Source organism: Telopea speciosissima, chromosome 1 (genome assembly GCF_018873765.1).
Source record: "Telopea speciosissima isolate NSW1024214 ecotype Mountain lineage chromosome 1, Tspe_v1, whole genome shotgun sequence".
Lineage (NCBI taxonomy): Eukaryota > Viridiplantae > Streptophyta > Magnoliopsida > Proteales > Proteaceae > Telopea > Telopea speciosissima.
The window spans coordinates 35,573,411-35,600,579 of NC_057916.1; the positions used below are offsets into that span (position 1 = coordinate 35,573,411).

General features: G+C 39.0%; 2 protein-coding genes across 6 annotated transcripts; both read left to right on the forward strand.

Annotated features, from left to right (window-relative positions):
• The first annotated feature begins 222 nt into the window (after positions 1–222).
• Positions 223–15,062, forward strand: LOC122649032 (E3 ubiquitin ligase PARAQUAT TOLERANCE 3-like). 5 transcript variants are annotated; one of them, XM_043842379.1, is made up of 15 exons: positions 223–1,286; positions 1,762–1,861; positions 2,123–2,207; positions 2,329–2,495; positions 2,606–2,685; positions 2,853–2,933; positions 3,053–3,209; positions 3,300–3,448; positions 9,132–9,296; positions 9,392–9,694; positions 9,958–9,999; positions 10,311–10,581; positions 10,735–10,854; positions 11,111–11,189; positions 14,203–15,062. In XM_043842379.1, the coding sequence occupies exons 1-15, from the start codon at positions 1,121–1,123 to the stop codon at positions 14,959–14,961; spliced, it is 2,724 nt and encodes a 907-aa protein (XP_043698314.1). In that variant the 5' UTR covers positions 223–1,120; the 3' UTR covers positions 14,962–15,062. The 5 variants fall into 5 exon arrangements, with proteins under 5 accessions (XP_043698314.1, XP_043698317.1, XP_043698316.1 ...); XM_043842382.1 differs by having other exon boundaries at positions 11,114–11,189; XM_043842381.1 differs by having other exon boundaries at positions 9,961–9,999.
• An 8,470-nt stretch (positions 15,063–23,532) lies between these two features.
• On the forward strand, positions 23,533–24,772 carry LOC122649036 (uncharacterized protein YwkD-like). Its single transcript, XM_043842385.1, has 4 exons — positions 23,533–23,616; positions 23,728–23,958; positions 24,484–24,559; positions 24,698–24,772. The coding sequence occupies exons 1-4, from the start codon at positions 23,533–23,535 to the stop codon at positions 24,739–24,741; spliced, it is 435 nt and encodes a 144-aa protein (XP_043698320.1). The 3' UTR covers positions 24,742–24,772.
• Positions 24,773–27,169: the final 2,397 nt, after the last annotated feature.

The following is a 27,169-nucleotide window of genomic DNA, read 5'->3' on the forward strand; positions in this document are numbered from 1 at the left end:
CAATTTTCTTCTCAGTTTTGGTGGGCCTAGATACGGGCCTTAGCCCATCCCTACTCGACTTGCCCATCCGTGACCCTGAGGACTATGACGTGGCACTATACCCTTCGTATGAACTACGCAAGTTTACCATGGTTAGGCTTTTATTAACTAGACTACAGTCCTTATAGGCAGGATTTCAACCAGGGTTTAACCACAGGGTGTCATGGCAAAGATATGAAGAGGTTCGAGGCCTCAACGCTTACAACGCAACCCTCGGCGCTCCGCGTCGTCGTCCCGCTCTGATCTGCACATCTCTGTGGAGCCCTAATTCTCCTTCATCTTATCTTCACTCGTTTCAAGGCTTCAAGCCTTGCGTATCCAACTGATTTTTCTGTAATCAGTTAATTCATTAATGCAAGATTTGGATTCTGATCCTTGAATCGCCGTTTTTCTTCGGTGGACTCGTTCGCTTCTCGCGATCGTGGAAATTAGTCCGTGGTTTGTGCTGCAGACCTTGGATCTGTTCTTGAGGTGAATTGTTTAGCCGAGATCGGTTCGAGAATTCCAGCGGCCGTGGTGATCTTTTGGGTTTCGATATCGTAACCGTCGGATTTTTCTTCTTCGGCCTTCTTTTAACTGTAGAGGATCGATTTGTATTCGTTTTGTTGCAATCTCATCGAAAGCGTCAAATTTCGCAACGCTAGGTGGAGTTCCTGTATCGTAAAGCTACGAGTTTCTCATCAGAGGCTTCGTTCGTTTGGTATTCGTCATTCGGAAATTTCTCTTGTAGATCGTTGCAAGAAAGATTTGCCTTTTAAGCAGCTTATAAATCAAATTTGGAGAAATCTTTCGTGTTTCTTCTAGCAGTTGGAGGTTGCTTCTGCTTTGAAGAGATCCTCAATTCCTCATGCGCCCATAGGTTTATTGTCAACAGAAGACGTCCGAGGGAAAAGAAAGATATAATTTCTTGTATTCATAATCTTTTCATTTTCAATTTTTTGAAGTTTAATACCAGGTCTTAATTTTTTTTTTTTGGGGGTTGCTTTTTACGGCCTCTTAATTTTCTGCCGATCATCGGCATTTTGTTCTCTCTTATCTCTTACGTTTAGAAGAGCAGAGGGAGGAAAAAAAAAAAGAAATTATGGCTGTATACTATAAGTTTAAAAGTGCAAAAGATTACGACTCTATTTCTATTGACGGTCATTTCATATCAGTTGCGAATTTGAAAGAAAAAATATTTGAATCCAAGCACTTGGGCAGGGGTACTGACTTTGACCTCATGGTCTCCAACGCCCAGACTAATGAAGGTTTGTCCTTTTTCCTAAGATTTCATGGATTCATCTTAGACATTCGCATTTCTTCAGTTCATAGTCCGTTTCGTTTCAATATGCCTTTTCCCAAGTTTTATTAGTTGTAGCATTTTAGATCTAGCTCGGCCCTAGGCATGCTCTTCTTCTGAGTTCTGATTGGTGTATTGATAGTTGATCAATATACCATTGGACTCTACTCAGAGCATTTGTTGGACGCGAGAAGGCTTGGTGCGATTATTACCTAGGGAGATTAAGCCTTGAAATTTAGGGCCGAGTAGCTATCACTTTTTGAGGAGGGATATCTGAGCTGTGAGATCGTGCTCAGAGTTGGGTTCATGGTTGAGTTCTTGATTCTAGGTTGATTTGGTCGGCTTTGGGGCTCTTTTCAGTTATTATATGTTTGGTTACATGGGTGGATTAATATCTTTTGCAGTATTTTATAGACGTTCTGTTCTTTGATTTGCAATTTCAGAGTATTGTGATGAAGACACGCTGATACCAAAAAATACTTCTGTTTTAATTCGTCGAGTTCCTGGACGTCCTCGAATGCCCATTGTTGCTGAACAAGACGAGTACTATCTCAGACCTTAAATCATGACCATTTCTTGATTGTTCATTTTGTTTGGTTGAATAGTTCTTCAGGGTGAATTACATTCCAGTTATCTAGTTTTTATGGTCTATATTTCTCTGGTTACGATGGAACTTGTGTCATTGCTTCAGCTTTCTACCATTCTGTAGTTGTTCTGGTACCTTTAGCTTTCAAATATTTTTGTTGCTTCCAAGGTAAGTTCCAAGGTTATGGTTGAGTTTCGCAATGTGTTATACTCCTGCAGGTCTAAAGTATTAGAGAATAAGGTAGAGGATGCTCAACCTGCAAAGAGCAGCTACCCAGTACCAGATTCTTCTGTCACAAGATTTGTAAGCATTAATTTGTAATCATTAGTTCATCGTGTATCTCCAAGATGTAACAGAGTCTTTGCATGGTTTGATGGCAAGCCTCTGATACTATTATGTGGATTTGCTTCATTGGTTTGTACAGCCTGAGGAGTCAGAATGGGATGAATTTGGTAATGATTTGTATGCCATTCCGGAAGTGTTGCCAGTTCAGTCTAGTAATCCAGTCCAGGATGCTCCTCCTCCAAGTAAAGCTGATGAGGATAGCAAGATTAGGGCTTTAATTGATACTCCTGCCTTGGATTGGCAGCGGTGAGATGCTATCCTTGTCACTTAGCTTCATATAGTAATGAGAAATAATGATGGTTTTCTGCGGACAAATCTGGAATTTTTTATGTTTGAAATTGTAATTTGGATTTTAGGCAACCTCAAGATGGCTTCGGCTCTGGCAGAGGTTTTGGAAGGGGTATGGGAGGAAGAATGATGGGAGGCCGGGGTTTTGGTAATTTTCTGTTTCTTCTATCTAATTCTATGAGTCAGTTTTGATTGGAACTGTTTAGTAAGTTATGCCTGTAAGCGAGTCTTAATGTCTACGCTGTTCTTATTTGGAACTGTATAGTAAGTTATGCCTGTAAGCGAATCTTAAGGTCTATGCTTTTCTTATTGAAGGTCGGGCGGGTGGGTTGGAGCGAGGGTTGGAGCGAAAGACACCTCCAGTAGGTTATATCTGCCACAGATGCAAAGTGCCTGGTATGCTGTACTATTCTTTGTTGATTTCTTTCGTTTTCTTTATTTCTTTTTCTTTAGATTTGGAGGAGGGGGGTGTTGGTAGCCAAATGTAAATGTGTGAGTGTGCATGTTCTGTCCAGGGCATTTCATTCAGCATTGTCCTACGAATGGTGACCCAAATTATGACATCAAAAGGGTGAAACCTCCGACCGGTATTCCAAAATCAATGTTGATGACCACCCCAGATGGCTCATATGCCTTGCCAAGTGGTGCTGTTGCTGTTTTAAAACCAAATGAGTATGACATATTTGGCTTTTCGGCTTTTCTTTTGTTGATATTTAATTGTGTTGTATGTTATTTGATTGGAATCATTTGAATTCGAAACAGAGCTGCTTTTGAGAAGGAAATTGAAGGTTTACCTTCCACTCGGTCAGTGAGTGAACTTCCACCTGAACTTCGCTGTCCATTGTGTAAGGAAGTAATGAAAGATGCTGTTCTGACAAGCAAGTGTTGTTTCAAGAGTTTTTGCGACAAATGTAAGTGTTACGGTGTTCAGCTGCCTAGTTTGTGCTTTAATTTCTGTTCACATCCATGTTTACTTCTCTTTAATGATGTATAAACTTCTAAACTTGTACCTGTATAACCTTTTCTTTGCCACTCTAGAATTGATATATTGTGTGAGGCCGCGTCACCTGAGCGAAAGATGCAGCAAGTAATGAGAATAGTTTCTTATAGTAATGAGCAAACTAATTTATTGTTCATATAAAATAAGTTGCTTAAGTAATCACATTTATTGGATTTCTGTAGAACTATGACTCGGTAGTTTGACATCTTCTAATTGTGTGTAGTCTTATTGTTACTCATTAACATCCTAAGGCATGTGTGTGACTTGTATTAATTTTTTATTATGATGCACACCTGAATCCATGTAACATAGGCTGCTATGAACAGATGGGAGGAGAGATATTGAAGGAGCTAAACAGTGATTTACTTTTTCCATCCAAAAAGGTTGTAGCTTTTAGTGTATTTTTTTACTATCCCAAATTGTTTGTTTGTCCATTGTAGTAATCTAGGCATGGGGGAAGTTGTTGTAGTAGGGTTTAGGTCTTTTGGAAGACCCCACCTTAAAATCCATGTTCTCTCTCTCTCCCCCCCACCCCCTCTCCACAACAAAGAAAAACAATCAATTTCGGACAAGGTCAGTATTACTTTTGTCAGGCCATGTAACATTTACAATGTGATCAAACTGTTACAACCGCTTACCCCAAAAGTTCGAACTGTTAAGTAAGGGCCATAATAATGTATATCAACACACAACACCACCCCCCTCGCACGTGCACGCACATAGCTCGGCACATGACACCATCAAGTGGCAGCAAGGGTCACAAAGCATAGGGGTGCAGAAATACAATACAAACTGCTCACACTTGACAAGGATCGAACACCTGACCTCCTGGCTCTGATATCATGTTACAACTCTAATGTAGATAAGTCACTTGGGGCTTATTTTTGTGGAAATAAGCTTTGGGTTGGGTCATATATGTATTGGGACTTTGGTCCCATGGATTTATTTTGTAGTTGGCCAATTTAAGGAGCCTAAAATAGGGGTAGAAAGTAGAAAAACGGGATTTGCTTCGTCAGTTTAGTTAGTCCTATTTTGAGTCTATTTTCTTTATTATTTCACTTTCTTAGTCAATTTAGGTTACCTTATTAGTTAATGATAAGGTTAAGCCTTTCCTTTTTAGTGCCTAGTATATTTTTGAGTCTTCTATATAGGTTTGTCAGGGAGGCCAGCATTGTACTCGATTTTGATTAATGAAATATTGGCTTTAGCCTTTGTGAAAATCCTGAGATAGGTTGGGTGAGATAGCCAATTAGCCATTCCCTTCTCCCATCCCCTTCCATCCGATCTTGATTCCAAATCTAATTAAGTTTAAGAATGCTACAAGCTGCTGGGATTTCTTTCAACTAATTGTCACATCGATTTCTTGAAGATTATTACATCAAGATCATTGCTGCTTCAATAGGTTACAAATTTGTGTTTTTTTTTATTTGTTACTTCAACCAAGGAAATTTTTCGCTCATTTGAGTTTCCATTGTTCTCTTGTTTCCCTTATTTTTAGTTCCCATTGTTCTCTTGTGTCCCTTATTTTTTAGTTTCCATTGTTCTCTTGTTTTCCTTATTTTTTAGTTTACATTGTTTTCTTGTTTCCTTATTTTTTAGTTCTCAATGTTCTCTTGTTTCCCGTATTTTTAGTTCCCATTGTTCTCTTGGTTCCTTCATATGATTTTAGTCCCCATTGTTCTTTGGAGATTTTCTATTTGATCCTACCTGGGACTAGACCTATTCAGATTCTAGAGATTCCAGTCTTAAATTAAACCCCCTATCCCAAAAGCTCCTAATACGTGTGTGTGTATGGCAGTGAAGTTGGTTATTATGTGAGGACACATCTTTTTGACCTTCTGGCCTCAATTCAACTGGCATCAACATGAATGCAATTGCTGACATACCTGCGCACGTAGTGGATGAGGCCATAAGGGTGAGGCTGGCTTTGGGATTAAGGAATTTATCCCAACTGGACCACCTAATTTGTTAAATGTGCTCTGATGGCATGCCCATGCCTAGCTGGATTATTATTTTGTAGGTTTGCATGACCAGCATAGAAATAACATAAGCCTGTTTTTGTGATTTTCATTTGCATGATTGAATTAAATGTTAAAAATTATGACTCTTTTTAATAACAAATGGCAATTAGTGAGATCTGAAAATCCATTACTGCGATATTCTTATAACAGGCTATACACAAGGCTTTATACATGCATTACGTACATAATAGAAATGAAATTGCAAAATTTAAGCCTTTCTCGTAATGTCTAGAAGGATGCATTGGAGGATGAAATGTCTTGATTGGAGTGTGTGCGACTCCAACCTATCCAAAAATTGTCTTCCTGGGCTAGGTGTTCTGATGCAGGAGCACTTCCTTGAACCGGCCGAAACCTGTTGGGGAACCCAGATGGAGATGAACTGGGTCCAAATTTAGTTTTGGTCCTGTAGGATATTATTATTTATTCATTTATTTAGCTTTATTGTGTGGATTTATCTTGGTGCAACGGTAAGGTTGCTCCATTGTGACCAAGTGGTTACTAGTTCAAGTCTCTAGAAACAGCCTTTATGACCCTCCCAGACCCCTTAACACAGATTTATCACCAAATTGGGCTTCTTTTATTAGGAATAAGTCTAGGGTTGGGTTACATACATGTTGGGCCTTTGATTCCATGGGTTTCTAATGTAATAGGCCACTTTTATAGGCCTAAAATATGGGTAAATAAGTTACATACAGGATTAGCTCCCATATTTAGTTTTATTTTCATACTTAGCTTTTTATTTGGTGTTTTAAATTGAACCGGTTCAACCAATGGTTCAATTTAAGTGATTTTATTAGTTTTTCTTTTAGTTGTAAGTTGGGCTGGATTAAGACTCTATAAGTCTAGCCATGTTTTGAGTCTATTTCTTTTAGTATTCTAGTTTCCTAGTCAGTTTAAGTTACCTAATAGGTTAGGGATAGGGTTAGGCAAAAGATAGATTTTTTTTTAGACATTTGATGAATTATTTTATTTGAGTTGTTAATGGCACGAGAATGGTGCGACGATAGGTTGTGTGACGTTTCTTCCCTCTCTTCCTCCATTCTGATCCTTTCTTCTTCTTTCTTCTCTATTTCCTGTTTTCCTTATTCTTCGCCTTATTCTGTTTCTGTTATTCCTCCCGTATTTCTCTCTTTATTGTTGAATTCCTTGCATCTGCTGTTTCTTCGCTGTTGGGCAATACTGTTGGGACTGAGAAGAAAACCCTGCAAACCCCATCATATCAGTCCTGTTTGCCCTGATATTCTGGACTTAGGTTGCCCTTCCTTAGGTGACCAAAACCCTGGTTCCTTGCCTACTAAGTCCCCTTTCTGCTATGAGATAAGAACCTACAACCAGGGTAAACTCTGAACTTCTGCCAGGTCGTATTCCAGCAGTTTCCTAGTGAATTTCAAGCTACTTAATCCAGCGAATGACTATTGGGGTTAATAGTGCTTTGGGTTAGTAATTTATGCCTAAAGTTTGAAGTGGGTTGGCCTCTGATCAATTGATATCCATTGCCGTAAATAACTCCTGCTCTTGCTGATTTTGTTTGTGGCTGAAGGTTGAGGATAACCTTCTATTGTGGGTTATCTTTTAACCCCCTTTTTCTGATTTTCTCCTTGTTTTAGCCCCCATTTATAGTTTGCGTTCCATCTTTAATTCTTAACCTTATTTGTCCTTCTCTACTCTTGTTCCAATAGCCCTTTAATATTCCCCTTAATTACAAATCTTCCTAATGTAGACCTAGATAGGTAGGAGACCTACTAGGAGCCAGATAACAGGATCAATAGCAAAAAGGGGTTGCTGGTTCGAATGGACAGCACTAGGTTTTAGGTTAATTCTAGGGTTCACAAGCCCTATTTGGTGATGAATCTGCATCACTTCCACTCTCTTATAATCTCCATTTGTTTATCGTTTGCCACTATCTCTTGTTATCAACCCAGTTAGAGCTTGGGTGGTGGGCCCATAGTGAACCCAATAGGGTTTTGTGACCAGGGTTCCACATCATGTTCAGGCGGGTTGAGAAGAGAGGGGTTTTTAGTAATAGTCTATTGGGACTCATGGTCCATTCCCATGCCCATCCTAATTTGTAATCAGGCAGGGAAGAAAGAGGCATTGACCACAGAACTGCATGGGGGTTGGGGTATTGGCATGTGATATTTGTTTGTAGCCCAATGTCACACTAATACATGCCCCTGTTATCTTGTTATTTAGAATTTAGACAATAATAGTGATGGGAACAAGGAGATATATGATTCTGCCATAAAATAGTATAGCATTTGTCTGCCATAAAATAGTATAGCAAAATGCACATTGAAGCATAGTTATCAAGACGGACCAAGGTGCCTGCCTAGGTGCCCATGGCGATCAAAGTGACCAAGGAGCCTGGACGCCTAGGTGTCTCCTTGATAACTATGCATTGAAGATTTATTATCCATATCGATGTAGCAATAACTAAACAAACAGTCTACAAAGGGAAGTCCATGTCTGGATGAGTCATGTATAGTTCAGTTGGAGGTGGAATCGTGTGGTATTTCTTTCTGTGAGGATCAACTCTGAATTTAAATTGCTATTTGTCATAGATGATGATGCAGTATCACTTGGCTGGTTGGACCAGCATGATAGGATTAGGAGACCCAAACCCAAACAGAACCGGTCCAATGGTTTTTGGTCCAACCAGAGTTGGAATTAGTTTAGTTATTTAGTAGTTTATTTACCTCAGACTTTTATTTTGAGTTGAATAAGTAGGAGTTAGAGTTTATTTCAGTTTAATAGCTTTAAGTAGGAGTCATGTTATTTTCTTCTTTAAATACTTGCATGTAACCCAACAATGGGGACAGTGAATTGAATAGAAGTTTGAGTTTTTCTCTTTTAGAATGTGTGATTGTATGATCTCTTCCCCCTTCCCCTGCAACTATTCTCTTCTCCTAACCGGCCCTCCACTAAAATTATTAGTCTAACTAAAATATGGACCCTACTTAAACTAGACCAACTGAACCAACCGGTTCACTGATTTATGACAAGACTCAAAAATAAAACATAACACAACCCAGTCAAAATCGTGGCCTGCTGAAAATCGTGTTGGCTGCCAAGGTAGGCAGCAGCCTTCTTTTTCTTCCTTAAGTTCACCCTTGGTTCTGTATCACATCCTTTTTTAACATAGCTCCAAGAATGGATGTTTTCTGCTCATGTGAATGTTCTTGTGATAAGATATTTCCACTGAATCAAATGCAAAATATATTTGCGACAAATTATCTCTCCTTATTAATCATCGTGTTTTTTGAACTTGAGGGGCATAGTTGACCAACCAATAAAATATAGAATCCGACAATTTAAGGTATGGCCTTTTTTTAACAGATGTTTTGACATTGATATATGTCACTTTCTTTAATACCGGCCTTAGTAGTAGGTGGAGAATTTGACGAACTTTTTGAGAGGTAGCCATCTGAAATATACCCCCGTCTCTGTTGTCCGTTTCTACTTGTAGAGTTCATAGGTATACATGTAACTAATGGGATGTGCCTTGTTTTGAATTTACAAAAATGGTGATCCTTGTAATTGAGATATGTGAATTTCTTGTGGAAATTTAATCAGGTATCAGGGACCATATTATCTCGAAGTCAATTTGTGTTTGTGGGGCGACAAATATACTTGCAGATGATCTTCTGCCTAATAAGACACTAAGGGATACCATCAATCGCATTCTTGAGTCGAATAACAGCAGTGCAGAAAATGCAGGGAGCATGTTACAAATACAAGGTTTTTTATTGTGCTCTAGTGATATGCATTTTTTTCAGGACTGTTTTGAATATTTTTTTTTTAAATATATAAGGCTGCTTTCTTTCTTTCTTTAGATATGGAATCTGCACGCTCTGCGCAACCCAAAGTACCATCGCCAACTTTTTCTGCTACTTCAAAGGGAGAGCATGTACAACCGCCATCGAAAGATGTCACTCCAGATTTGAAGGATACCACGAATGAAAAAAAACCCACCATGAGTGCTCCACAGCCATCTGTGGAGAAAGTTAGAATTGCAAAACCCATGGATTTTTCTGAAGCTACACGTGAGTCTGCAAGTGTGAAGGAAGCAACATCACAATGCAGTGCACCACTTCCCGAGGAAGAAGTGCAGCAGAAGCTGCAAGCTGGTGAGCTAGGTAAAAATCTTATATGGATAAGCTTGCTATCTCAGTTTGTCTGTCACAATTGTGAATACTTTTTCTCCCTTGACATGCCTTCCCAATAACATCCAGTTTTCTCACGTCTCATTTCGTAATCTTAGGCTGTGATGTTAATAGATTAGACTTGGATCCCCTTACAGACCTTTCAAATGAATTGCATTGTGACAGATCTCATAATATTTTGCTTGTTGAAGCAAGGCTAATCATGTGTATGTGTTGAAATTTGCTCTTATTTGCAGTTAGGAAAAAGAAGAAGAAGAAAGCCCGTTTGCCTTTAAATGGTTAGTCTGTCCTTCCACCGCAATTTCGCTCAGCCAAATTCTTCCAATGTCTCTGCCCTGTTCTGTTTGAGATATTGATGAACTGTAAATTATAACAAAGAACTGTAAAAACCTAATGGACTAATGAGTGATGTCTTCAGTAAAAGAATGTAGGGAAGAAAATATGCCAGTTATTAAGCCTGAAGGCTAATGTTTGTTGGATTTTCTTTTTTTTATTGTGAATTTCTAATGGAAGTATGGCCCTTTGCATTTTTGCTTCTTCCTTTTTTTCACCGGAAATTTTTGATAAACGTTGTCTTTGATGGTTACAGCTGCAGATATGCAGTGGAGAAGCTCTCAGGACATTGCACCTGAAAACTATATGATGCCTCTCGGTCCTTCAGCTTATAACCCATACTGGGCTGGCATGCAGCTCGGGATGGATGGATATGCCGCTCCTTATTCTGGTGCTATACCCTATATGGGTTATGCTCCTGGCCCCTTTGATGTACCCTTTGGAGGAATTGTACCTCAAGATCCTTTTGTTGGAAACCAAGGATTTGGAGGTCAAGGATTTATGTTACCTGTTGTACCACCCCAGAGGTATAGACTGAACGGTCCCATTTTCTGTTTTCAAACTGTTGGCAAATACTGTATGTGTTGGGACGTAACCAAGTATTTCTATGTTTTCCATCGTGATTCTTTTTTTTGTCTTATCAGTATACAAGTTTAGTTAGAAAATTTCAAAATTTTCAGGGATCTCTCAGAGTTGGCTATGGGCACATATCCTGTACCACCAGTCATGAGCAGAGAGGAATTTGAGGCTCGGAAGGCTGACCTGAGAAGAAAACGGGAAATTGACCGACAACGTGAAAGGTTTGGTGCTTTATAATTCCCCTCAATAAGTGATGGACTTGTGCTGATCATTACATTACGTTAATAGTGGTTGTGATTCCCAGTGTCCTGGATGTAAATAGTTGCTGAGTTGTTCACCTATTTGCAAAGAGGTCTGTTTACTTTATTATCATATGTGACTCTGTCAGGGAAGGCAGAGTTAGAATTATCTGTTTCTTTCAGTAAATTTCCTTAAAAAATTTTATTGAATTTGAAGTGTGGTATTTTTCTTGTGCAGCAGGGAACGTTCAAAGGAACTAGACGGTGGTAGGGAAGTTAGCAGCAGTGGTGGTGTTTCTTCAATGAAATCGAAACCTGTATGTCTCTTTTATTATTCAAATTTGCTTTTCTATTCTCTATTCACGTGTACTCAGGTGGTTGTGTTTCATGCATATGGAAATTTGGCCAGAAAATGCTGTTTTCTTTTTTTCCTTTCGATTTTCCTTCTTTTCCCTTGGGAGACAAAAGAAAAAAGGTGCTTTGTTGCTGGGATCAGAACTTTCTGATCTTTCTAGCTCATAAAATCTGAAGCTACTACTTGAAAAGATCTCCATTTAGATTATGGATGATCTATCTAATGGCCTAGACTCTGTGGATGATGTTCATCTGTCAGCTGATACTTGGAGATTTGATTCCTTCTGAGTTCCCTATTTGTAGTTTTTGACTATACTAGTCTACAAGTCACCTTATTTTCCCTCAAATTGAACAGTCTAGTATTATGCAAGTCTGGAATTCGCATGATCTGTTTGAGGTTGACCTCTGTAGGCAGTTGGGCCACTGCTACTATGCATTTGAGGTTTTTGTTGAGGTTTGTGTGACTTCAGAATCTGGAACCTTCTGTAGCCTGAAATGTATGGTATGATCTTATAGACTGTATAATGTGTACAAAAATTGGAATTTTGTGCTTAGAGGTATGTGAGAGACGCACTCTCTATATTATTTCATCACAGGAGAAAAAGCATAGGCATCCCTTTTGCTTTCATATGGGATCAGCTCCACATCAATTTATTTGGCACCGGAAACTTCTGCACATTCTTAATGGCACTAGAACTGTGTTTAAAGACTGTGGAAGGCATGCTGACATGGAAAAAAAAATTCATCTGAGTTTGGTTTCCTGTGGAAAGGGTACTCATAATGTCAGAAGATAAAGTATGTGGACCCATTTCTATCATTACAGTGATGTTCATGAAAGGAAATTGGGTTTTTGGGGTATTTCGTGAAATGACCTATGTTATAGCTGCAGTGTGTCTTGAGATGAGTCTCTTTTTCTGTTGTCTTGAAATTTGATGAAAAATGGCTTCATTAGGATGTATTTTTATGCTCTCCGGTTGCAGTTTAAGGAAACATAGCCATTACGATTGGAAATCATATTATTTTTCAAAAATAGAGATTTTTCAATGATGGGGGCAAGGCGGCAGGCTAGGTGAACGAGGCCTCCACCTGTATGTCGGAGTTTTAGGGTTTGTGTTCTGCAAGTAGTACTTTTGGCTTAGGTTCAAACAGGAAGATGAAATTGTAAGAAACTTTAGATGTGGCTAATAACCAGTCTGAATTAATGCAGTCATCTGTACATTTGGGAATGTTGGAACCATTGGATTTGTGATGGTGATCTGTGCCAAGTGCCAACAATATTACTTCGTGGGTAAGTGGCTTTTGGCACTGATTGCTGTCATGGGGGTATTGCATTTGCTGAAACATGCAAATGATTTTGCTACAGTGACCTAGTGATATTGATCGTGTCAAGACAATTAATTGTCATTGGTAAAGATCTTCCTTGTGAAGCTTAAGCTTTTTTAAAGGTGAGATTTTCTGCTCTCCTGCAGTATTTTCTAGTTTGAGAGTATATTTTTAAAAATTTTTTTTTTTTTTGGGAAAATTTTCTTCACAAGAAATGGAGAAATTCAGGGTTTAACTAGAGAGCATGTATTGACCGATGGTGCATGTCATTTGTTTCATTGATTTATGTGTTTATTTTTCTTTATTTGATGGGAATCAGGGCCTGGGGGTTAGTCTCTACTAAAAAAGGAAAAAAAAAAGGGTTTTGGGGGGGGGGGGGGGGGTAGTTAAGTTTGGCGGTTAGACGCAACGGCTTGGGAGAGTGGAACGTGAATCTTGAATCCTCACGTTCTTTGCGTATGGGTTTGGCCTTGCAAGGAAAAGTAACCATGGGAAGAAGGTTGATTGGGAAGGAGCATCAAGCCCCAAAGGGGTGTTGCAAGTTGAGATCTTGGATGGGAATGTATCTTCACCAACTAGGGTTTCAAGCAGCATTTTCAGCAGTGTTTTAAGATTCCGATCCTATCATCAGAATTGGGTGCCCTATTCCAATTCCGGCTGATACGTGTAGCACAGATCATCCATGCTGTGTTTTTAAGGTTCAGTCCAAATGTAGCTGAATCCAAATTGGAATCGTTAAAACTCATTCTGAGTAAGCTCGAGTGATTCCTTGCCCAAGTGCTCTATTGTTATTATTATTAATATCTTTTTCAGAAAAAAATCCCTGACCATTTCTGCGAATATACTCTGCTTTAATAGAGGTATCTTTTTAAACTGTGAGCTAATATCATTCTCATTGGGCTCCTCTCATCCGAGTAGAGGGCCCGATGAGATGTTTGATGGCTGGGCTGGCTGTGCTGCATATATCCCAATGGCTGATTGGACGGGCATTGAGATGCGGCGCAGCATAGCCCAGCCCCGCTGTCAGATGTTTCATTGGGCTCTCCACTCGGTGGAGAGGAGCCGGATACCAATCCTATATCATTCTCCAAACCTGACGGTTAGAAAAGGAGTTTTGTTTGGCAAAGGAAGGCAACGACCTATAGCATTCCGGAATGGACCAATACGATAGAAATATTACACTTTTATAGTTCCCAAAACGTCTCTGCTTTAATGTTACATTTTATAAGATAGTGAGAAATAAAAAAGACTGCTAACCCTGTACAGAGAGCTAGCTCAATTGGTTATCTATGATGATAATTAATGCAGCAACGCGAGCAACAATGGAGATTTTCCAGAAAGCGATATATATATATATTTTTTATTTTTTTTTTATTTTTTGTTTACCAGAAAAAAAAAAGAAAAAAGATATATATATTTTTTTAGGGCTCGATCGATAGAGATGATGTGGGGCCTGTGGCACTTTGTTAATTACATCTTCCTCCTTGTTGAAGCTAGGAAATACATAATGAAATTAAGTTGCAATTTTTAGTAGTTTATAAAGAGTGTGGTCTTAAGTTATTTAAGATAGTTTTCTTTGGTTTTTTGGGGTAATATTTGAAATCCTTTGACTTGGCTAAATTTTGACCTTTTATTTTTTATGGGTACCAGCAGAGGCCTGTGTCGCATGTGGGGAGCGCAGATTACGCCCACCATCAACGAATTGAGAGTGAAAGGGCCTCGAGTCGGGAGCGGTTCTCACGTGAATCCGAGTCAACTCGGCACGGGAAGAAGAGAGCGGAGCACCCGCCCCGCCACGACGATGATTACCATGACCACCATCACCGCCATGAGCAGCAGCACCATCACCGCCACCACAAGGACGATGATGACACTCGAACGGCATCAGCCGTGGAGGCAGCACCCAAGGTTGGAGGAGCAGCAGCAGCAGCAGCAGCTGCAGCAGAGCGGAAGCTGAAGGGGAGCGTGTTTTCCCGTATTAGCTTTCCCGAGGAAGGAGGCACTAAGAAGAGGAAGGTGTCGTCTTCTACGGAGGAGAGTAAGGAAGTTGTTGCAAACGGGTATAATGACTTGGAACCCTCTCCATCGTCTCATAACAGGCCATCGTCTAATGGGTACCGTGACGAGTGGAAGCCACCGGTGAAGGGTACAGCGGCGGTGTCATCGAGTGCTGGGAGTACCGGAGCTGGAGTGGTTGGACGACGGAAGAGCATGGTCGATCACGACTCCAGCGATGACGAGCGGCATTTCAAAAGGAGACCTTCCCGGTATGAACCACCACCGCCGCCTCCTGACGAATGGGAAGAGGAAGCCCGGCCTTCTCGAAGCTCGAGGGAGCGAGAACGAGAACGAGATCGAGATCGCGGGAGAGACCATGAACGCGAACGAGGGTACAGTAGCAAACACAGGTAGGGAGAAAGAAAGGCCAAGTTTTGGTGGTCCATAGCCATCTCTCTCGCGCTTTCTCTTCCACGGATGCCCCCAAGGAGGTGGGGTCGGGGCTCTCGGAGAGGAGAGATTGGAGTCGCGACTCGCGAGAGGAACCTGAAGGAGAGGAGCGGAGAGGAGAGGAGGAATCATCGCTTTGTATGCTTTAGCGATTTATTCGTCCTTTATAACACGAGGGAGATTATATTTATATAATAACCCCTTTTTATTTAATATGCATTAATAGTTTAATACGTTCGTGATGTTCATTACTTCTTGTTACCTTCTCTAAGCTCTTACTCTTTTGGTATCAATAATGAAGATAAATAAATAAATGAAGTGATAGATAATCTTTCTTCTAATATTTCGGTTCCTTAAATTACGTGATATTGGTTTAAGCTTTTGATAATCTTATCCTGGTTACCATTCCGATCTTCCCTCCCGCGTGAGAGAGTTAAGAGTTTGTTGGTGAAGCTTAGTTAGTAAGTTCGGGAATGGCAATTGAGCGGAGCGATCGTGCGCGTTAAGCGGATTAGACGGTAATAATATTTTTCAAAATCCGCTTCATAAAATGCATACGATAATAATCGTGCGCGTTTAATACGGATATAATACGGATAGGCGGCAATAATACTTTAAAAAACGGACATATATTCATTATATAACATGCATTCACCACCTAATAAACAAAATAATATCATGATTTTATTAACTAAAATAAACACAATAATATAATATGCTATATAACATCTCTAAGATTATCATTTAACATACCAAAATATCAATAATCTACAAGAAATGAATGTAGATTTGAAAATGACATGAGCAAGTTGAAAGACCAGAGAAACAAGAGGAGAGTACAAGACTTAAGTGCCGCTTTGTTGAACGGAGATGGCGAGATGATTGGAGATGGAGGGCGGCTACTTTTGCACCGCTACGGTTGGATGTTCAACGCAAATCGAAAGGGACGAAAGGGAAAGTGAAATCGTTTCCCTAAATTCTAATCTTTTGGATAATTTTTTTTATAAAAAAAACGTATAATACGTGTATTATTCGAGTATAATACGTGCTTGCTTAAAAAATGCGTTTTTTTATAAAAATATGAGAAAATACGGGGACGGGAGTATTATACGTTTAAAAATACGGGAATGCATATAATACGCGTATGATACGCGACTTTACTAACTAAGGTCAGAAGAGGATGGTTTACTGGCCGCGGTTTCAAACAACCGGGAATTGGTGAATCGACTGATTTGGATCAGAATTCACCATCTGCACCTCGGATCCTCAAGTTAGGGCAAGGATAAAAAAAATAATTGAGATTAATTGAATTGGTCGACTTAGATCTGAATTGGATTGATCCTTGTACGGGCACAAGGGTTTACGGATCTACAATCCAATTTTGGTCCGTTCTGGATCGGAATCAGCAAATTTTGATTCCATGTTTTTAAACCCTTAGGACCTGTATTTGGGTGACTGAGGTCCCCATGGTTTTAGGAATTAGTATAGGATCGTCCGACCGATATCGATATTCGAATTAGGTGGTATGTTTTTTTTTTATTTTTTATAAATATGAGTTTTTGATCTTGTATTTGCCCAACACAGTCCTCTGAGCTCTTAGGCCCTTCAATAGCACGTTTGTTTCTCTATTTCTCTGTATTTTTGTTCCTAAGAATACAAAAAAGAATAGATATTCATTTGTTATCACCAGTTCTTTTTTTATTTTTTTTGTTCCTAATAATGCACCAAACAAAAAGTTGCTGAGAAATAGAGAAACATAAACTTTAATTTGGACCTTTTCTATTCCATAAACAAAAAGAAAAAATAGGGTTGGTTGCTTTTTAATGAACACATAATTAATTTGATGGAAAAGTAGCATTTTCATGTTCACAATAAAACACTACCTCCAAAGCAACTTCAATCACCACCACCTCTACTGCCACCACTTTCACCACCACCACCACCACCACCGCCACTGCCACCGCCACCACCTCCTCCATCACTGCCACCTTGATTGCCACAACCACCATCGCCACCACCATCACCTCCACCACTACCGTCGCCAGACATTGCCACCTCGATTGCCACCACCATCACCACCTTCACCTCCTCAACTAAATTTTTGGGTATTCAATTTTTCTTATATAAGCTACAAAAGTAGTAATTAATGCGCATAACAAACATGTTTTCGTGATTACACTTTTGATAGAAACATTATTTTTTTTTTTAGTGAAATTTGACCCAGTAGCAAAAATACAAAATTTCTGGGAGAGAAACACGGCCCAGAAACAAAAGTGTTATCATGCAGGGTCTTAGGCACCGTTTCATAACATTACGCGTGTTTCTGTGTCGTTTATGTCCAAAAACGTATTTTGGTGTTTTTGTTTGTAGAATAATATTTCTGGGTTGCAAAATGGTGTTTGATAAACCTGTGACAGGAACATATCTAGAACACTTTTGTAATGTAAAGGTGTTTGATAAAATCTGTTTCTACAACAGTTTTGCAATGTTTATTATAAATTATAGAAATGCCATTAATGCTATAACCCATATAAAGTCAAAATTATTAAAAATCTATATAAAGTGTATATTAAAACAAAAAGATAGAGATACACTAATAGGTTACTATAAATTAAAAAAATTTATGAATTGATTAGACATACACAAGTTTTAAAGAATACAAATAGGAAATGTCTCATTCATTTTTGCATCTTCAAATCCAGAGAAGCAACAAAATTCATTCAAACTATCAACAAAAAAAAAAAGGCGAATTTCATAGACACCCCCTCCAAATATTCAATATGTCACGGACTTACCAAACTTTGAAAAAACAGATCACAGACAACCCTTATTTTATGATTATATTTTAACTTAGTCCACTCCGTTAGACCTGGGTAATTAAGTTGTTGTTAGTTTTTTTATAATGGCCAACTTACCCTTAAAAAAGGTCGAACTTACTATAATGCCCTTTAAGGGTAAAATCCCCAATTTACATTAGAAGAAGAAGACGAAGACAAAGTCGTCGGCGTTCAACCTGCAACTCTTTATTTCTCTCCCAATCATGCTCTATTTAGCCTGAAATGTTACCCATAATCTCTGTTTACCTCTCCTCATAGTCCCTACCAGTGAACCTTTTGTTTAAACTCTGATTTCACACCCTTCTCATTTTCTCGCTTTGTTCTGGCCGCAAGGTATCTTCACTACCTCTAATGAAGGCCTTGGCGGCATTGGCTCGCATCAGAGACCTCGTGTAGAAAGAGTGAGAGCAAAATTCAGGAAACATCCGTCACCAATCCACGGCTCACTCGGCTATTATTTGACATCCTACTTATCTATTTATGTAGGCAGTTCTGATTTTAATTGAAAATTTTCCATGAAAATATAGATTTCATTTGAAATACTTGAGTCATGGAGAACATAAAAGACATTACTCTATTTCTTAATACAAACGATCGACCTCTTCCGAAACACAATTGACAATATTTAGCCACAATTTGTTCTACTTATTAGTGGAATTTCAAACAATCAGTCAAATATGCAGGTTTTGAAGCTGAAAATCGTTGAACTACAAAAGGAGGAGAGAAGGAAATAAAGAGAATCCTAACTAGAGGGAGGTCGGTGATGGCTGGATTCGGAGAATTCAAGATCTTGAGAAAATTGAGGACTGCGACTTCGATTCTAGCTCGTACCTGTACCAATCACATTTGGGAGAACAATTCCATTTGGAGAAGCAGAAGAGGAAGCAAGAAAAAGTAGAAGGCTTAGATGATAAATACCAATGAAGGTGGAAGTATTTCTGCGTAGCAAAGTTGCTGATCAGAATAGAACAAGGACGATTTGCAGAAATCCGCCATTGTTGTAGGCTTCAAGTAGAATTTAAAAGCGACTTTGCTCATAGTCCCTACCTCTGCTCATGGTCATAGCAGTTGGGTTGTATAAGAAAATAAGCTTCTTGTTTGGGTTGCGAGCGACGATCGTAAGATAGACCTTGGAGTTGAGCTTGGAGGAGGAGCCGTCAAAGGAAGTGGTGACGTTGAACTGCGAGATCCGGACGGACATCACAAAGAAGGTGGGGCGGTGGGGACGGTAAAGAACCCAAAGGGCGGCGTCGGCGATGGCGGCGAGCAGAATGAGAGTGATGATGAGTAGCGTAGTCCAGAGGCAACAGATGCAACAGCAACTACGGCGGTAGCGCTGGGGCTTCGGCTGAGGACTGTAGATGGGGCGGTTGTAGAGGTAACCTTTGGTCGCCGGGTATAAAATGCTCCAACGGTAAGAAGAGGAAAGAAGGGGAAGGTTGATATTTTAGGGTTAAAATGGACATTTCAATCTTGGGGTTAAAAAACTTAAAATGGACATTTCACCTTTGGGTATTAACTGGGCTTAACGTTAGGGGGAAGGTTGATATTTTTTCAAATGTTTGTTAAGTCCGTGACATTTTGAATACTTAGAGGGGTATTTATCCAAAAAAACATATAGAAAATGTTTTTTGACAGAGAGAAGCAGACATTCATGATTGTCTTTTATGAAAAGTTGAATAAAAAGGATCTTGGTAATGTCTTTTATGAAGAGTTGAATAAAAATGGTCTTGGTAGATTCGAATTACCATCCCCTTGAAACATGCTTGAGACATCCTCATGTTCCAAGTGCTCGACCAATTTGAGCTAAAGACCCAACAAGTAGAGTTTGAAATTTACAAAACTCCCATTCAACCAAACCAAAATTTGGTTCCATCTAACCTTAAATAGCTAATTTGAAATTCAATTAGACATAAACTAGCCATTAGGGTCTGTTTATCCAATGAGATCCAGTTGGTAGGAGTCTCTCTTTGGAGTTGTTCTATGGGAGTCATAAGGATGGAAAATGTGACATATGATAGCAAATTTTCTCACTCTAGATTATCTCAAGGAGACAATAGCTGATTGTTACAAGTGTAATAGAGCTTAGAAAGTAGAAGTCTAGTCATGATAGTAGGTCAGTTTAGTGATAACCCTCGGAAGCAGGAACGACAGCATGTGAAGTAGAGGTAGAAGGACAAGAATGAGAGCTTAATAAGCCATTTGGAAGAAGTTGAGGTAGGCAAAGGTATGTGTTATGCTGTGTTCTTGGTGGATTCTAGGCAATGGCTATTGATGGAGAAGTGCCAAGACTGATGCATTCTAATTGTCATTGTTGAAAGACTCTCTCACTGTAGTGCTACAGTACCTCTTGGGGAAAGCATAGGCTTAGCATCAAAGAGCAGTCTAATAGGGTTAGGAATCGTGAGACTTGAAGGGATCATGTTATTATTCTTATGATAGCAAGCCAGTCCTACTGTTTCTGGGTTATTCCCAAGATGGCATGGAAACAGGGAGGGGGTTTTATTGGTGGTTCTGCAGCTTAGAGTTAATCTGGACTTTCAATATATTGGTGGAACTGAAAGCCCACAATGTACTGCTTACATTTCCTGTGTCTAGTGGTATGACATTCTTCATTAGTTCATAATGATGATGGTCAATGTAACAAGAAGTTTTATGAAATGCTCTCTGAAACAGAGCCTTGAAACCATTGTTGTAATTAAGAACACCACCATTTAACAATTTTCACGAAAAATACAAAATTTCGGATAAAATTATAGGTTTGGAATTATTTGTAGCATTTACTTATTCATCCTAAATTTCACTTGTTCTTATGAAAAATCTTGAATGGTGGATTGTGTGTCAAAGATAAGATTATAGGTATATTTTTTGAAACATTGATCCTTACTGTTGTGTTTGTAAAAAAATAATGTGAAATCCTTAGTCCATGTCTATACGAAGACAAGAATCATAGTATTATCTCTATCCTGGCCATAACTTTCTATTTCCTATGGTTTAATTGTAACTCTGTTGTGTTTAAATAGTCTAAAATCAACTCTGAAATGTTGTTAAGAGTCATTTATAAGTGGGCATATGACCTTAATATGCTGACCCCCTCCTCTACCTCTTTGTTGACTTGTCCTTGTAATAAGGTCTTAGCCTATGAAAAGATTATCAAGTGGATGTTTATATTGTCATCAATCTATGCATCTAACAGAGGTCCAACTGGATGCATAGTTTGTGGGGGCTTTTATATGTTTTAGTTTTGTAGGGAACTTTCAAGAATCAGAGCTTCGGGACTGTATCAAGGGTTGTTGGGAGCACAGGAGCAAGGGTGGGTGCATGTAGAAGTCCGGACGGATTGTCAAGAAGCTATGAAGCTATAGATTGAATTATGTAGGGTAAAAGTAAGGGATGATCTTGGGAGAATTTCTTGTTTTTCTATAGCATGTCTATGTGAATTAAAAACTTTAGTTCTGCATATATTGTTAAAAAGATAGGTAGATGACTAGATGATATATGTTGCCCACAAATGGGTTTCAAACACATGTCTTTGTTTTAGCTGAAACTTGACATGTGTGGGTGATCCTGAGCATGCCCCCAACCCCAAAATTTAATCTCATTTGGACAAACTAAGAAGTTATTCCTTGGTTGACTGAGTAGGAAATAAAACCCCCTCTTACTTTCTTGAAATTCAGGGAGCTACAATCAGGTATGCCCAAAATTTACCTGTCTTCCTGTTTTCTTATTGGGAAATGGGAGTTTTAACCCTAACAAGATCCAAATACAATAATTGTATCTCTTGGAGGGTAAGGGGGTTCTTTTGGGGCTTGGAAATATGTATATTATATTTAAGCCATGAACCTCCATCCATGATGAAGTAACATAGTTGACCCTATGACCTCTGGGACCCCTGCTACCTATCACCAGGGCATCACCAACTGTTCTAAGAAGTTGTCTTTAAAATACCTTAACTGTTGCCACTCCTAAACCAAGTCAAACATGGTTCTTAGTTACTCTCTTCTTGGATACCATGGTTTTTTTTATTTTTTTATTTACGTACATTCGTTGTGGAGCACCATTAGAAACTATTGACCATAATAAGGCTGCCCTTTGCAAGAGTTTCATTTAATTCTCATTGTAGAAGCCCTTTCTATTCAGCTAGGCCTCCTTCATGCCAACCCAAATTGTTGCATGGATATCTAGGAATGTCAATAAAGCCTGACCAGGGCCTAGGCCCGAATTCTCAGCCCGCAGGTAGGTTGGGTTTCATACTTTCTTGGCCCTGGCAGGGCAGAGCAGGGCCTAGGTTGAGGCTTCGGGCTCAGCCCGACCCTAATATAATTATATATATGGGCTGGGCCATCAAACCACGCCACGCCACAACACGACTTGGCTCGGCACGCATGTATGAAAAAGCACCCCGAAACCACCTGGTACATGAGAGGAGGGATCCTTCCATTTAAGAGGTCTTGTCCTTATAATTCTCTTAAGTATTTATATACCTCTCTTTTATCAAAGCAACTCCAAAAAACCAAAACCTTGTAGGAAAAAACATGCACAACAACAAAGTTTTCAAAATTAAACACAAGGTATTTTGAAACTTTATATTATAAACTAGTTTTTCTAACAAGTCCCTCGCAAGTTACAAATTACCGATAAAACAGAGTAAGTTTGAGCTAGAGGGTTCAATTCCAGGCTTGGCCAATCCAGATTAGAATCGAATCGTAATCAACCGGGATCGGATCCCAATTCCGCTCTTTAAAACCCTGGGTAAGAGTTATGAAATCAGCTTTTCATAGTACAAAATTAGTAAGGGACTTTCCTGTTGTTCTTTTTGCAAATATCAAATATTTTTGTATCATCTGACATCATTCATGTAAAATATATTTGTTTTATCTAAAATTTGGGAAAACTTTTCGTACGGGAGGGTGGCCTTGGAAAAATAATTCTCTTCAATTTCAAAAAGTTTGCAGTGGCTTGGTGAAGATGTCGACACCTGACAGGTTGGACACCCAATAATTTGAGTTCATTGACATCCATCGTTGGATGTCCGAGTTACTAGGTATCGACATCTACACCTAGCACTGCCGCATTGCACACTTTTAGGAATTGAAGAGGATTAAAATCCATGTGGCCCCTGTGCATATGTGATGGCCAATAAAAATACACAAGAAAGCATCAATAGGGACAGTATTTTGTATTTCTTGGGACATGGGATGATCATTTCGCACCATGTGTCTAAGCACAGGCGCCACGTTTCCCAACCCCCCCGGTAGAAACTGTTTCCTTTCAAGTTTTAACCCAAGAGAGTTGGATTGGTCGGATTGGTGATCCAATAGTGAGAGTGACTGGCCAGCATGATTTCGAGCGAATCGATTTTTCTAGTTTTAGAATTCTATGGCCTGATAAAGCTCTCTCTGAGAGCAGCTTCATCGTATTCCTTTCCAAGATCCAAAAGGAAGCATGCATGAGACTTGTTACAAGTTTTTTTATTTTTTATTTTTAATTTCCATACAAAATTCTACTGTGATGAATCCACTTTTGTGGGCATAAAAATCTTCCCAAAATAGAATCTCCTCCTTGGATTCATTGAGAACAGGCACGAAATGTAGTAGTCATTCCCCTATAAATTCCAGAGGTTTTCTAGTAATCGAAAGACCGAAATCTAGAAAAAAAAAAAAGAGAGGAGAGAAAATTAGAAATACGAACCGAAAAAATGGCTGCAGCGGAAGGAGCATGTCTTCATCATATTGCGAGGGAAACATTAGATGTAAAACGCCTTGCCAAATTCTACCAGGAGGTACTTTTCGCTTAACAGTTCTCTCTCTCTCTCTCTCTCTCTCTCTCTCTCTCTGAATTTAGCGGCAAATTCCTCCAATCTTTTTTTTTTTTTTGAAATTTCTTGGTGCAGATCTTAGGATTTGAGGTCATAAAAAGCCCTAATTTGGGAGAGTATGAGGTGGTCTGGTTGAGTCTTCCCCCTGTTTTCTCTATGCACGTAATACAGAGGAACCCGGAGACGAAGCTCCCACAAGGACCTTGGAGCTCCACGGCGGCGATCGCTGACCCCAAAAAGCTCCCAAGAGGGCATCATCTCTCTTTTGCCGTCTCAAACTATGAGTCCTTCGTTCAAACCCTCAAGGTAACTCTTCTTCTTTTCTTCTTCACTGTCCTTTCTCTTTATTTCATCCAGAAAACTGGGGAATTTTTTTGAAGTTATGAGACCCCTCAGATATGAAAACTTACCCATTTGAGGGTTACTTGGCATGAGTTCGGTCAGAGTTGGGCTTTGGTTCAGCAGATTCACTGTTAGGTACTTGACGGATGGAACAATCTAACGCCCAAACACTAGATCGAACCTATTAAGAACATAACATTCTCTTATTCTCAATTTTTGAAACCATAGTTGTGATTAATGTTTTTTTGGCTGTAGAGTGTCCTTCTTGAGGTTATATCTAATAGCACCTTCTTTTGATTTGCCCTTTGTCTCATGTTTTACCCTTCTTGAATGAAAATGTGTGTTATATAAAGAGGCACAAAAGTAAGGTTACTATTTCATTTTCACTAATTGTGATTACAACAAGATTTTCCATGACCATTTGATGTAACATGGGTTTGTATCTATTTGCTGAGATTGATTTTGGCTGAATTAAAACTGGTTTTGCAGGAAAAAGGAATTGAAGTCTTTGAACAGACCCAGCCTGATGGGAAAACAAAGCAAGTATTCTTTTTTGACCCAGATGGTAAATTTTCTTGATCTTGGTACCTTTTATTTAGTACATTTCCTTTTGTTTTAATTTTTACCATGATTAGATCTTAATTTCTTCCTGTTTGAGCTAATTAATCTGTGAAATCTTTTTTTTTTTCTCTATTATGTGTAGGTAATGGCCTGGAAGTTGCAAACTGGGTGGCTCCAACAAAATGAGAGCTGAAGCCTGTTGTATATTTGGTATCAAATTAATAGATGAAAGTATTTCTGTCTCTATGTAGACAAATTGGTTGTAATAATTACACACTTGCGAAGATGAGAAACTGAGAAAGTATGTCAATCTATGTAGACAAGCTGGTTGTAATTGGCTTTCTTACGTGAACTGATGTATACTTTTTGGTGACTTATACCTGCATTTTGGGGCTGTGGATGTCTAAACATTGCAACCAATAAAACTCACCTTAATGGGTAATATATGATTATAATCCAAACTGAGAGATAGGGGATTTATTTATGAGAGCAGTTCATGAAGAAAATGGAAATTAAAATGTTTTTTTTTTTTGGATTAAGATACCAAAGATTTAAGGAGAAAAGTTAGTTGGTCAGCGATGTAGTTAAGGGAATCTATCATCTGGAGCAATAGATCCGGATCATTATCCTCTCCGGTTCCTTGCCCGGAACAGTTGTTTGGTTCCTCTCATAGGGGGCTGGAAATGACGACCTAACCCCCTGCCCGAACACACAACCCAAGTGAAGTTAAGTTATCATATCCACCTCCCTATGAGAAGAACTATACAACTGTACCAGGCAGGAACAGGACATGATAAAAATTCTAGATCACATAGATGGAATCATTGATCATTACTCCTTCTATACAGTGGAAGTGCCCGAAATGCCCTCAAAATCGTGATTTTACATCCAAAATGCTGAGTTGTTATTGTTGTTTGTTGTTAAACTAATGTACAAGATTCGTAGATGCCCATCTAGTATGCAATCTTCTTAATGGGTATACCTAATTCTACTACTTCTACCAGTTCAGTGTCTAAGGAATGGTTTGGATACACTCTGTGTTTTTTTTTTGGTGATGAAAGACTGCATATATTAATCAAAACTAAAGGTTACATGTTTTGTACATATGAGTGGAGGTGTCACACCACTTAATCGTTATATTAGTAAAGTTCCTAGATACTTCAGCAAACTCAAAAAAACTAGGTATAATATTCCATGGGACTAGGGCTAAACATCTCATATAGTTTTTTGTTGCAACACCACATTCCTTTTAAGATTATATTTTCTTCCTTTGCTCTCCTCCAACCCTGAACGATACCACACATCTTCCCTTCCATGTCATCTTGAGTAGTTAGCCGACCTGTATCTGTTATACTTCTTTGTCCCAGTATCACAACGTAAAATGTCCATCTGGCTATTCTAAGTCCTGGATCAACAACTCTTGTGACTTGTAAACCAGGTAATTCCATGTTGATGTTAGTTAAGATTGAAACAAGTGGTGGAAAATGTGTGTTTTGTGGTGAAAGCATTGGTGAATCAGATGATGGTGGTGTTAATTGCATGTTAGAAATCCATCTAATCACATTATGGATGACCAGTAATGGGTCAGCCTGAAAATCACACATGATAACTTTGTTTCTTACATACCAAATATAATAACATGTAATTATAAAAACTGAGAAAAACCAGCATAGAGATTGTTTGTCCATGGCATTCGAGCCAATGAAGGATGTATTTAGACAGGTGAGAGAAGGAGCAGCAAAGTGCTTAGTTCTTAATCCAAGCAGGCCAGAAGCCCAGATTCGCTTAGTCCAATCACAAGATAGAAAAATATGCCAAATTGATTCGTTGTTAGAGTCACAGAAAACACATGAAGGCTCGATGGGCATCCATTTCGAAATAGCCTCTCAGACAGGAAGGCCTGCATTTAAAACACACACAAAAAAAAAAGTTTTTAGTTCGAGAATGTAAATTGAGTTTCCAAAAAAATCTCTACCATTGGATAATCATTGGGTTAGTCAAATTAGCTTCTGTCATTTGTTTTGCTGCTAATTTGGTAGAGAATTTGCCATTTTTTGAAGCATAACAGTTCCACAGATCATCATGATTGGAAATATTAATTCAAAAAATATTTGTAACAGCTTGATAAGCAAAGCAATATTGTAAGAGGGGCCTATTCCAATTTGTGTTAAGCATGAACTCATTATAGAATTTAAATTGGAACTTTGAGAAAGGATTTGTGGTAAGTGATTACCTGTATCATCTAGTATCCAAGCTAGGATCATACCAATAAGAAGTTGTCTGACCATTCCCAATTTGTCTTGAAACCATGTGCTTGAGAACTGGGAGAGTTTTAGCAATGCTATTCCAAGTCCACGATCCCTTCTTGGATCCTATTTTTGGGTGAAAAGTGGAAAGCTTGGGGAAGTATTTTGCCTTAAGCACTAATGCCCAAATGGAAGATGGTTCGGACAGAAGTCTTCACCCTAACTTAAAAATCAAGGCTTTATTATGGGTCTCAGACTTTCTGAGGCCAATATCTCCATGAGACCTAGGTTAACAAATTTTATCCCAGCCAATTTGATGAAGTTTTTTCTTATCACTAAGGTCATTGTTCCAAAAACGATTATACATA

Coding starts and splice junctions, on each gene's coding strand:
- LOC122649032 (XM_043842379.1), top strand. CDS start 1,121: ATGGCTGTATACTATAAGTTTAAAAGTGCAAAAGATTACGACTCTATT. Junction 9,297..9,391: donor GAGCATGTTACAAATACAAG/GTTTTTTATTGT, acceptor TTCTTTCTTTAG/ATATGGAATCTGCACGCTCT. Junction 9,695..9,957: donor GCTGCAAGCTGGTGAGCTAG/GTAAAAATCTTA, acceptor TCTTATTTGCAG/TTAGGAAAAAGAAGAAGAAG.
- LOC122649036 (XM_043842385.1), top strand. CDS start 23,533: ATGGCTGCAGCGGAAGGAGCATGTCTTCATCATATTGCGAGGGAAACA. Junction 23,959..24,483: donor CCTTCGTTCAAACCCTCAAG/GTAACTCTTCTT, acceptor CTGGTTTTGCAG/GAAAAAGGAATTGAAGTCTT. Junction 24,560..24,697: donor ATTCTTTTTTGACCCAGATG/GTAAATTTTCTT, acceptor TATTATGTGTAG/GTAATGGCCTGGAAGTTGCA.